An 11985-nucleotide genomic window follows, 5' to 3' on the forward strand; every position below is an offset into this window, starting at 1 on the left:
GGGACTGTGTGTGTGTGTGTGTGTGTGTGTGTGTGTGTGTGTGTGTGTGTGTGTGTGTGTGTGTGTGTGTGTGTGAGGCTGCCACAACATATGCCCCACAGATGCCCAAGTCCAAGGATTAGTCACTGCTGTGTGCGCCTCGTGCAGATGATAATTCCATATGAGGAACACTGCGTGTCACACATTACATTTTAATGGGATTAAATAAGGACTGGGATCCTTCCATTAAGTAGTAGCACAATATAAAAATGCTCTAAGCTCTGCATCTAAAAATTGGAATGAACCATATCAATCTTTGTCCCTACTTTCCATACATTGTTGTTGAGTTTACAGGCTGGTCAGACCTGCTCACAGCAGCCCTGTCTAATGAGATGTGAAGTGTGTGTTTTCAGCCTCTATTTTGTCCAGTGTGTCTGTGGAGCCGGGGAGCTTTAGGATGGCCCAGCCTGTCTTATTGTTGTTGCTGGATCAGCGGTCGCCATGGCAGCCTTTACTACCTCGGCAGATCTCTATCGTTGCCTTTTCTTTTTTAGCTGGAGCGTCCTCGCCATTCACACGGTAACTCATTCACAAACGTGTTCGGCCATTCATTCACAGCGTCGGGGTCACACGCTGGGAAAATACCTCCCAACATCGAACGTACACAACGAACGAGCCCACGTTCTCTAACCGTCTCTCAGCTCAGCACTCAATATTAACAGGTTTCACCGTGTTTATCTGAAAGTCTTACTAAAAGACCATGACAATGGAAATGGTGGAGAATAGTCACAGAAACTATCAATACAGGATCTATTTAGCTGGATTTTGAGAGGAAGAGACTGTTATATTGATTAAAATGAGGAATACTTTTATTTGGTTTTGGCCAATAGTTTGGTAAGAAGGTTGATACCACTCATGTTGAAAGGTTTAGCTAAAGCTAGCAGCCGGTTAGCTTAGCTTGGTTTGGCACTATGACTGGAAACGGGGGGATTAGCTAGCATAGCTAGCTCAGCACCTCTAATGTTCTCAATATAACTGATCGCTCAATGAATAATTTCTATATTGTTTGTTTAGAAATTGTACAAAAACCACAGAAACGTCATTTTAGTCTTGGCTAGTAATGTTTTTTCAAAAATGTAAAAGAGAAAAAAAATTCCTCTTAAAAGGGAGTGTAGGAGCCATGTTGTATTTTTTTCAGTTTATTTGTATTTGACTCTCATCACACAACTAAACACATTAAAATGTGCGATAACCATTAACTTTAAGGATTAACAGTAGTTTTTATGTGTGCCCTATCAGGATCTGTGCTTCTCCAGTCTGTCCTGCTATTCTTCATATTTGGGTAGATCCGTTTAAGTGCATTCAGTGCACGTTAAGCTTCAGTTCTTATCAATTTCTCAAGTAAATTGTGTGTGTTATCGCTGTGCATTTTTTCTTATTATGTGCGATTTCACACTGCAGCAACAGACACTAAATTCAGGTGATGTAGTATAAGACTCAGAAGGTTTGCAACCGGATTAAAAAAACTCTTGATCGTGTCCCACGTGACAAAGTCAGCTGACTTATATACGTTGACCACCTAACAGTTTTCCGTAACTTAATTTACGTACTAAACCATGATCTCGTCCTCGACCTAACCGTGTAGTTTTGTTTGAATACACTTGAAACCCCAAGTTGGGAATCAGAAGGATGTAAAATAAAGGCGTGACATGGCAAATCCCCTTAAAAGTGACACATTTATCTAATAATAATAATAATAATACATTTTATTTGTATAGCGCTTTTCAAGGGATCTCAAAGACACTTTACATATACAGTTAAAAATCAATAAATTTAAACAAGTACTATTAAACACAGGGAGGCTACAAGTGAGTGCATTAAAACAAGCAGGTTATTCTTAAGTAGATAAGTTAAAAAGATGTGCTGTGAAGTTATAAAACGGTTAAAAACAAGTAATATAAAGTTATAATCTATATCTACAGTACCTTTCTGTAAGATCACGTTGAAATAGGCTTATACTTTATATATGTGATATGTGGGCTAGGTTATATGCTACGACGGAGTATTAGGGCAAGACTTTATTATTGGGCAAGATTTTTTTAAATTACGAGAATAAAGTCGTAACATTACGAGAAAAAAGTCATAATATTAGGTCTACGAGAATAAAGTCGTAACATTACGAGAAAAAAGTCATAATATTACGAGAATAAAGTCGTAATAAGGAAATAGTCTTCTGGCCCTTTAGCATCAAATTATCATCAGTATCAGGACTTTGAAGCGATTGTGCAAACGACTGTGTCTGTTTCGAAGAAAGAACCACACGGTGGAAGAAATTGCTTCTTTTGTGGAAGAGGAGCTGTCTGGTAGTGGTCAACTGCAACTGAGGCTGCTGTTTGGTTGAGCTGGTCATGTCAGATCTTGATAACGACTTTGACTTTATTCTGGTAATATTATGACTTTTTTCTCGTAATGTTACGACTGTATTCTCGAAGACCTAATATTATGACTTTATTTTCGTAATAAAAAAAAAATATATATGTTTTCCTTTTAGTCTGGCCCTAATACTCCGTCGTAATATGCAGCATGATGGATTTGTTGAATTTTATATTTTGGTATATTTTGTGAGGTCATGTTGTGCCAATGTTTCCTGTCAAACTCTTCTTAGGGTCTTCATACCACATAGTCACGAAGGGGAAGAAACACACGCACTTGTTTTTTGGATCTAAATCTGTACTGATGGCGTTTGGAGATGGAGTCTGGTCACTTCTTTCTCAGGCTCCTGCTGCATGTCTTTGGAGAGCTGAGGGTTTGGGTTTGGGGTCTGTTGGGTGTCGGTAGATGGTGTGTGATCGTTGGGTCACATCTGTACGCTGGACTGTGTAACCATTAGTCCACGTCTCAAGCAAAATGACCCTGTGACCCTTTCTTATGAAAACAGCAGACGAACGCAGCACCGCCAGCCAAGACAAACAGACTTCCAGAAGCATCATTCTTACATATAAAAGGACGCATGTTCTCAGCTTCCACGGTGACACGTTTTCTGTGTTCACGCACGCCCACACAGGAATGCTTTCCCAGACATCAGAGACGCGTTTCTGAGAAAATCGGGCATGATTGTTTACGTGACTGAGGTCAAAGTTATTTTTAACATATTTTGGCACTGTAAAGAAAATCAAGAACGCCATTAAGATTCGGAAGTTCTGCAGTGATTGTGTGAGAGGACGTCATGTTTAAAAGCATTTTCACTGCAAGTCCTTAATTGTCGTATTTGAAATTCACCAGCCATGCAGAATAACAACATGTCAACATGATCCTAAACACTCCTGTCTCCGATTTCTAATCATTTCCAAAACGACGATGCCACAAGGTTCATTGAGGACTGCTAAACCTTGGTCGAATGATACAGAATACAAAGATATTCCCCTTCCTTGCTGATCATTTCTCTCATTTCCTCCCTCCTGGCAGCTGCTTATAACCAGGATACAATCTTATCTCTTTGCTTATCTCCTCTCTAAAAAAGAAAAAGAATGAGAGACTTAATAATTGCATCCATTTTCTGCCCAGAACACATCACCAAATGATAAACTCGCCGTGAAAATGGATTGTTCATCCATCTGTCTTTCATCCATCCATCCATCCCTCCATCCGTGCACTCTTTGATGTCGCTATTTTGAGCCGGATGCAGATAAAAAGGTTATCTAAAAGAACCAGCAAGGCTCTTTCCCTGACAAGCAGTCCTCTCGTGCCCTTAAAGACCTCAGACCTGCACTGATAACCACCCGTCCTCCAGATACACTATCAGCCCTCAGAGCTCCGCTCACGACCTCCAGCAGAGACGTGACCCACAATCCATGCAAGGAAATATGCGAGGGTCCTTGAGATACGGGCAATGTTGCAAAAATCTGACCATTAGGATTTGCTTGGTTGAAAGATGGAAAATACAAACATATACAAGAAACATGGAGACTAAAAATGTAGCAAAGAATTGCCAGAGCAGCCAATCAAATTGAGCAAGAGGGGGGGGGCTTTACTACTTAACCACTTCCTTCCTGTTTTGATGCCGTAGCTCGACCTTCAAACCCTAATTGACAAACGCATGTATGGAGTTTCAGTATTCAGTGAGATCCAGTCACATTCACCGTTGTTGATTTGTTCATTTGCCATCTTCTCTTCCAACCATAGATTGGATATAAGAGGTCACCCATTTGGTTGTGGACTACAGTTTTGAAGCCTCGCTGTTGGCGTTTTGGATCGGGTGGATGTTACGGCAGAGCGGCGCCCTGAGCAGCAACCTTACTGCATCTGGTTCCATTTGGCTTCTGGTGTGAAGCTGTTAACAAAGTCAGCTTCCGTTAACAAAGTCAGCTTCCGTAATTCCACTCATAAACCCATGTTTACAATGTTGACTGGGATAATAAATCAAGAGAGAACTAGGGGTCATTTTGAGGCACTTCTGCATCGGCTTCACTTTTCTGGTACCTCCACACCAGCAGTTTAGATCTTACTAAAAACAAATATTTATACTCCTTGGCATGTTCCAGGGCCATCGAATCATTGACACTGGCTTTTCACTAAATTCCTAAAGGTGTTGACCTCCATAACATCTGCATCTGTAAATCTACTGTACATCTATGTCATATTGAAATGCCGTTGTAGCTCGTAGGGCTGAGCAAACAGTTTTTCATAATCCCAAATATTACCAGTGGTTGTGGGTATATTGCCAGAGTGGAGGGCCGTGGGACGACAGCCCAAGAGGCCTCGCTTTTCCACCGCTGCAGATTCTCCTTCGTTCCCACCACACTTCACATTCCCCAACATCTAACTCACCAGCCGGCCCTACGTCAACGTGCCCTGACTCACAATGCTGCTCGTACACTTTCAGCACACACACACACACACACACTGAAATACGTAGAACCAACAGAGTTTAACTTGGCAACAAGGACCATTTTTTTGTTGTTGTTGTAGTTGCATGATCTGGTGACCTGTAACTACATTTCCTCTTTCTACCAAAGTCACCAAACATCCAGGAAGTCTGCATCCAGCTTCCAAGAACATGGAGCCAAGGCCTTCGGGCTGTTTTCATATGGTTATAAATGGGTTGTCAGAGCGTCTGTACATCTCTTGCTTCAGAGGGTAAAGTCAACAGCTCTGGGGGTCATTCATTAATCTGCGATGCCTGCAGCCGACATGTACGCGAGGGTGCCTGTAACCTCTCACAATCAGTGATACCAGCAGGGCTGAGAGAGGGGGGGGGGACACTGTGAGCCCCACCACTCCCAAGTATCCTGCTCTCTTGTCTCTTTCCATCTCCCCTCCTTTTTATCAACATTTGTAACGCTGTCGGCCCTTGTTAGCCGGCACCGTCGTCCATCAGTCTCAATTTCTGGCCTGTTCTGTGCTATTTTAGCCCAGTGGACAGCAAAAACATGGGCGAATAACAAAAAACAGAAGAGATGGACAGTTTTAAAAAACGAAGCGGACACCACAGAGAGAAAACAAAATCATGGAGACACTTTAGAGACACTTCCAAGCCATGCTATCAGTGTTGGATACCTTGCCTTTGAGCACCACTGGGCTGAATCACTGCATTCATCCAGTATCCTGCTCTAAAATCTGACGATATGCACGGCCAATTTAGTATTTTATGTCCTCAAGGATTAACAACCTAGGTATGATTTTGACCATATAAGCTGATCTGAAGATTTCAATCATCACAAGATGTTTCTCAGCAAACCGAGTTGCTCGGCTGTCATTGAATTGAATTGTAACTCTATTTTCCATTTTGTGTTGCCAAGACTTTTTCAGCCAAGGGAAACAGCAGTTTGTCAAAACAATCTTACCACAAGGTAACTTCCATGACGACCGGGCCGCTCCATCTGCTGAGGAACATTTTGTGATGAAATCTAAATATCCAGAACGGCCACTGAAGGGACAACATGCTTTTATTTTTCCAACTCAAAAGTTCTAGATTTGTTGCAATCTGATCTAATGTTTATTTATCTATGTTTATTTAGCCACAGTTTAACACTTATTTCCTTTGGTCTATAAGATTGTATGCAAATAAAATAGAAGTTGAACAACATTGTCTCCCTTTGTTCTTTAGTACGCCATGTTTACGTTGTATTGTGTTGGTGGAAGTATTCTGATCCTTTCCTTGGAGGGTGGATGAGATTCATCCTGACATGCTGAAGACAGAGTTGGGCTGTCTTGGCTGACATGCCTCTTCAGCGTTGCATGTCAATTAGGGACAGTGCCTGTGGAGGGGTAGACCAGGGCGGTCTCTTTACCCTGGCTGATCTGTCTGAGGGGTCATGGGAGTTTACTCATCCAGAAGTGGGAAAAAATGGATGGGTGGATGGATGGATGGGTGGATGGATAGATGGTGGGTTTTATTTTTTTTTATTTTAAGTTATATTAGAGCTGGATATGTAATCTTTTTTTAAAGATACCTTTTTTCATTTTTTAAATTTCTCATATGCACAATCTGTTGGTCTCCAAAAAAAAAATCAAATTTCTCCATGCGGCCTTGTTCTTGTCCCTATTCTGCTGCTCAGACTCCTGATCTCCCATCACCTTAAAAACCTAATTTCCAGCATCATATGCGCTGCTGTAAAGCAACCAGGTAGCAACTTGGCGCTCCAGTGTCTCATGTTTACACATCTGCCAACCTTGTAGTTAAAGGACAAGGTCTCTCTGTCTCTCACTCCGAAGGCCGAATGTGAAAGCTCGGCACCCAAAGTCAGTGTCCGTCATGTGAGAAACCGTAACGTGACCACAAACAATGAGAAGTAAAAGCCCCCTAACCCCTCAGTTCCCATCCGTTCCACCGTCGAGTGGTCGGAATAATGGCTTTGGGGAATTTGTTAGGAATGCGTGTTCTGTTTTTCAAACACAATGCAGGGCCAGCTCAGGGAGGGGGGGCATGACACGGTGCCTAGCATGTGCCGTAGCAGCCAGATCCAGCTGTGGGTTCACCATTGTGCAGTTGGTTCCTGAACTTGCACACCAGGAAGTTGATGTAAGAAGAAAACGTCATTGTTACCACGGCGACAGGGGCATGGAAGTCCAGTTACCTCTTCTTCCCCAGCCCCCCTCCCCTCCCCTCCAGATGACACCAGTACGCCTCGGCCACATTCAGCCTCCCGAACCCTCCTCTTCTTATCAGTGACATGTTTCTCCAGAACAACACGGAGAAAGTGCATAAAAGGAGAAGGACAGTGTGACTCGACCTCCCCATCCATGAGTGGGCTCCAAAGGGAGAGGTCTGACCTATCTCACACTCAGAGGGAAGCAGCCGTCTATCGATGACATGAAAAACAGTCGGTCATCAAATAAAAAAACGGGTTAGCAACTTCTTGGCCCGAGAAGCATGCATTCCCAGAAAAAGGCAAATAAACACACAAGTCACTTTGTGGTGTTTTTGACGAAGCCGTGGTCAACGTCGAGATAACGACGACTGCATCTGGATTTGGCCGTCTGTGCGCTCCAACGAAAAATGAAAAATGAGCTGAGGTGGAAGGAAATGGTTGCTTGAGAATCCATCAATAGAAATGTGCAACCAAAGCAGAACAGTAGATGTTGCTCCTCCGTTAGAGGATGACACAACCAGCCTGGAGGCCAGACACGTCACGTGTGTTGCTTCACGTTAAGTGCAGCAATTTCATGACACAGACAAATTAAATGTTAGCTGCTCTCAGACAAAAACAAAACTCTTTGGAACTTACAGATGACAGCTTTTTAAAAATCACACCCCTGCTGCTCGGCGAGAAAACGCACTAAGTGACGCATCTGTGCGCCGTTTTAAGCGCCTGACACGCGCGGATCTGACCTCTAATCAGCGGGAATCAAACCTAAGTGGAGAGGTGAGGGAAGATCCCGCCCCGCCGGGGAGGGAGGTGGGAGGTGGGAGGTGGGGAGGCAGACGAAGGGAGTCACAGTGTGGAAGAGGAGGGAGTCACACTGGCGAGGCTCGGGACGCGACGCAAAGGGGACGCGTTTTCAAAAAAGGACAAAATATGGACTTTTGACTTCGAAGACCATCAGTTTTTTTTTGGTGTTGGAAATTACGCGCAAAAGAAAAATATATCCAAACTTCCAACTGCAAGCCTCGACAAAACCACCGGGATGTTTAGATGAGAGCACTGGATCCAACAGGTAGGAGACGTGACCGAAACTGTGGTGACTTTATTGGAATGCAGCTCTATATGAATATAATGCAGCTCTATGACTAGAATGCAGCTCTATATTAGTTTCCAAATAATAACAAGACTCAGCAACTTTTCCACAAACAGGGACGTTGATTATAAGCATCTTTTTTCAGTGTAAAAAAAACAACATTTTATTCGGATAAATCCGAATAATATGTATTTTTTATATTTGACACATGATTAAGTTTGATAATGAGACAATCTCAGGATTGTATCCTATAATTTCACGATTATTTTTGGAACCTTTTTTAAATCATTATTCTCGTTAGAAATGCATTTAGTCAGATATTGACACGTGATTTATGGACGGCTTTAACTGCCGATATATTCGGTATTAAAGATCCAATAAAGAAAAAGAAGAAATCCACTGGATCTGCTTTTCATATTTTTGATTGGATCAGTTTCTTCATAAGTCTGTGTTTTAGATCCAGGGCACTTCCTTAAAAATATTTTTGCGCTTCCCCTGGCTAGAATAAGTAATGTGAATGAAGTAGGCTTAATATATATTTTTATTACTTTTATGAGACTCCTATGTTTTTTTTTCATCCATAAATTGTCCAAAATGTTGTTGAAAGTAACTTCTGGTAATTTAAATCTCTTCACTGGTCCTTCAGGCTCTGTCCAGTGCTGTGGCGCCCTCTGCTGTGTGACCGAGGAAGGCCAGGAAGGTCAGGCAGGATGGGGAACCTGCTGGAGGAGGGCATGAACCCCGTCATCGTCAGCCACTACAACCACTCTGGGAAGTGGGAGCGGCCTCGCAGCAGCGGCGTCTGCAAGATCGTCCCGCTGCTGCTGATCTGCGTGCTGATCGTGCTGGAGAACGTCACCGTCCTCCTCGCCCTCTGGAGGAACAAGCGCTTCCACAGCCGCATGTACTTCCTCATCGGGAACCTGGCGCTGTCGGACCTGCTGGCCGGCGTGGCCTACGTGGTCAACATCTTCACCTCCGGGACCAACACCTTCTTCCTGACGCCGGTGCAGTGGCTGGCCAGAGAAGGCAGCATGTTCGTGGCCCTCAGCGCCTCCACCTTCAGCCTCTTGGCCATCGGCATCGAGAGGCACATGACCATGGTGCGTTTGCGTCCGTGCGAGACGGCGGGTCGAGGGAGACTTCTGGGACTGCTGGCGGCCTGCTGGCTCGTGTCGGTGCTGCTCAGCGCCCTGCCGAGCCTGGGCTGGAACTGCCTGGACAATATGGCCTCCTGCTCCACGGTGCTGCCGCTCTACGCCAAGAGTTACGTGGCCTTCTGCATCAGCGTCTTCAGTGCCCTATTGGTGGCCATCATCATCCTCTACATCAGGATCTACCGCCTGGTGACCTCCAGCGGCCGCAGGGTGAGCAGCCGGCCCTCGGAGCGCTCGCTGGCCCTGCTACGGACAGTGGTCATCGTTCTGGGCGTGTTCGTCATGTGCTGGACGCCCCTGTTCCTCCTGCTGCTGCTGGATGTGGGTTGCAGTCCAGACAAGTGCCCCGTGCTCTACCAGGTGGACTGGTTCATAGCCCTGGCTGTGCTCAACTCCGCCCTCAACCCTCTGATATACACTCTGTCCAGCAGGGAGATGAGGGCGGCGTTCTTCAGGCTGCTGTGCTGCAGTCAGACCAGCATGGAGCACACCGGGACCCCCGGGGCGGGGAACCCCCACCTGGGCACCGCCATGCCCACGGCGGAGAACAGCAAGACCAGCGGAGGAGGGGGCAGCGGGGCCAGCAAGTCCACGCTGAACAGAGGGAAGGTTCCCGGCGCCATCACCTCGGACCACAAGCACGGAGATCCGTCGGCCACCACGGTGCCTCATCCGCCTGGACCTGCAAACCTGCTCTCAGCTGTGCTGGTGAAGGCGCTGCCGCCCCTCAACAAGTTCTGAGCGGGAAGCACCTTAAACGAGGCCTCGCAGTCACACAGAGGTAGACGTAGAAGTGACGAAGTCCTGCTATCAGCCACTTTTCTGTTTATGCACTACGGCCGGCGTAGCAAAGGGACGATATTCATATGAAAAACCACACAAATGCACATTAGAGTACAATGGAAATCCTTTTAAAGCCACTCTTCAGTATTATTCACAGCATCACTGGAATGTAACTCACGTTCAGTGCTTCACGTTTCACTATGAAATACGGGAGGACAGTTTCTCAGACATGGATTCAAGCAAATCTCTTGTTTTATATTCATATCTGTGATTCTAGACTCTAAAGCTTCAGACAACGACAGCATATAACTCATTTGTTTTTGTTTGGTGTCAATGTGTTTATTTTATTGCGTCATTATGATCTGAAATCGGGGCACTTTTTCTTTTTGCATGTGCTGTAAAAACACCTGCATTTCCCCTCACAACTTGGTAAACTATTTATTTTCTGTGAAAACATTTTGCCATCTGAATATTATGCTATTAGTATGCTTGTTTACTATATCTCATGTGCATCAAAAACCCCATCACGGTACTAGGACTTACATTTTATTTTGTTATGATTTTGAGACGCACTGTGAGAATAATGAAGACCGTAAAGTTTATTTGTCAGACCAGCAGCCTTGTGAGGCTCATAACACACCAGAAATCATCCAAATGACAGCAGCGTGCTGTTATTAGACTCCACCACTAGTGGGCGAGAGCGTAAAGACTGTCCTGAAGGTGGTGCTACAGGGAAAGTCCTGCATGGGGGACATGTTTGTGGCCCAGATCTACATCTGACTCATGTCCTCAGTCTGCTCTGTAATAACTAAACTCTAGAAACCACTCACACACACGTCAACTAACCACTAGCCAATAGGATTGTTGGATGTGAATTATTTAATGGCGGCAGACTGTAAATTACATTTGTGCCCAGGGTTGTGTAGTGATATCATTATATAGTAAATACAATAAAAAGAAAAAAAAATCCTACTCCCTTTGATGAGATTTTCCACACGTTTCATGTTTTGATATTAAATCAGTGACTCCTTCTCCTCTGTGCATAGAGCTCTGTGTTGGTCTCAAGGTACTCATACACACACATACAGGAGAACCAGGACGGGATTTTGTCTGTTTAATCTGCACCATATGAATGGTACGTCTATCTGGAGTCACATTAAAACCGTTTGACGTGAGACGTCATGTGGTCTAACCCGCTGCTGCACTCGTTTAATATCCTAATGGGAAGCTGATGGATGCTCTTTCATTCCCACCGCCAGGTAGACCGGGGTCAGCCGATGAATAATGCAGAGAAACTCTTGATATTTATTTGATGTCGGGGTTTTTGCAGCTCGGCGAGGTCAGGTAGCTATTAGTCATGAAATTAATTCTTACTTTGAAGAGCTTCCTGTTGTGACAAATCTCTGTATAAACGCTCCGATTTAATGCACTAAATGAATCACTGAACTGTGAGGTTTTGTTAAGCCATCATGTGTTGATTTAAACAGTGTGTGTGTGTATTATATTGCGATTTTCACTTCATTTACAGTCTTAACAAAGAGAGTTTCTAACCTCGTGTAAAGGGTTTGATAGTCACTGCTCTGAACTCTGAGAAATGATCAGACACTTCTAGTGGACGTTTGTTTTCTAGACTCTGACGTTCATTAACGTGTTGGTTCTGGTTTCTGATAAACCCTCGGCGGTGAAGGTTACTCTGACTCCGATCGATAGCCGGGCTGATTGCAGCGGCGTTTGTGTAGAGACAGACAGGAGCTGACAGACTGGCATTTCAAACTCACCTGAGCTAAAGGATGCGTCTCTGCCGCACACCTGCACGTCTGATGAGGAAAGGCAGCCAGGGCCAGCCGAGCAGTTCCACCTTAAAGGTCACTTGCTGCTTCCTGTCAGA

General features: G+C 44.6%; 1 protein-coding gene across 1 annotated transcript; it reads left to right on the forward strand.

The window, feature by feature from the left end:
• Positions 1–7365: 7365 nt before the first annotated feature.
• On the forward strand, positions 7366–11064 carry s1pr3a (sphingosine-1-phosphate receptor 3a). Its single transcript, XM_084011670.1, has 2 exons — positions 7366–8136; positions 8804–11064. Exon 2 carries the CDS (start codon positions 8868–8870, stop codon positions 10053–10055), a length of 1188 nt encoding a protein of 395 aa, XP_083867796.1. The 5' UTR covers positions 7366–8136; positions 8804–8867; the 3' UTR covers positions 10056–11064.
• The last annotated feature ends 921 nt before the right edge of the window (positions 11065–11985 follow it).

Source organism: Eutrigla gurnardus, assembly GCF_963514095.1.
Source record: "Eutrigla gurnardus genome assembly, chromosome: 6".
Taxonomy (NCBI): domain Eukaryota; kingdom Metazoa; phylum Chordata; class Actinopteri; order Perciformes; family Triglidae; genus Eutrigla; species Eutrigla gurnardus.

Coding starts and splice junctions, on each gene's coding strand:
- s1pr3a (XM_084011670.1), top strand. CDS start 8,868: ATGGGGAACCTGCTGGAGGAGGGCATGAACCCCGTCATCGTCAGCCAC.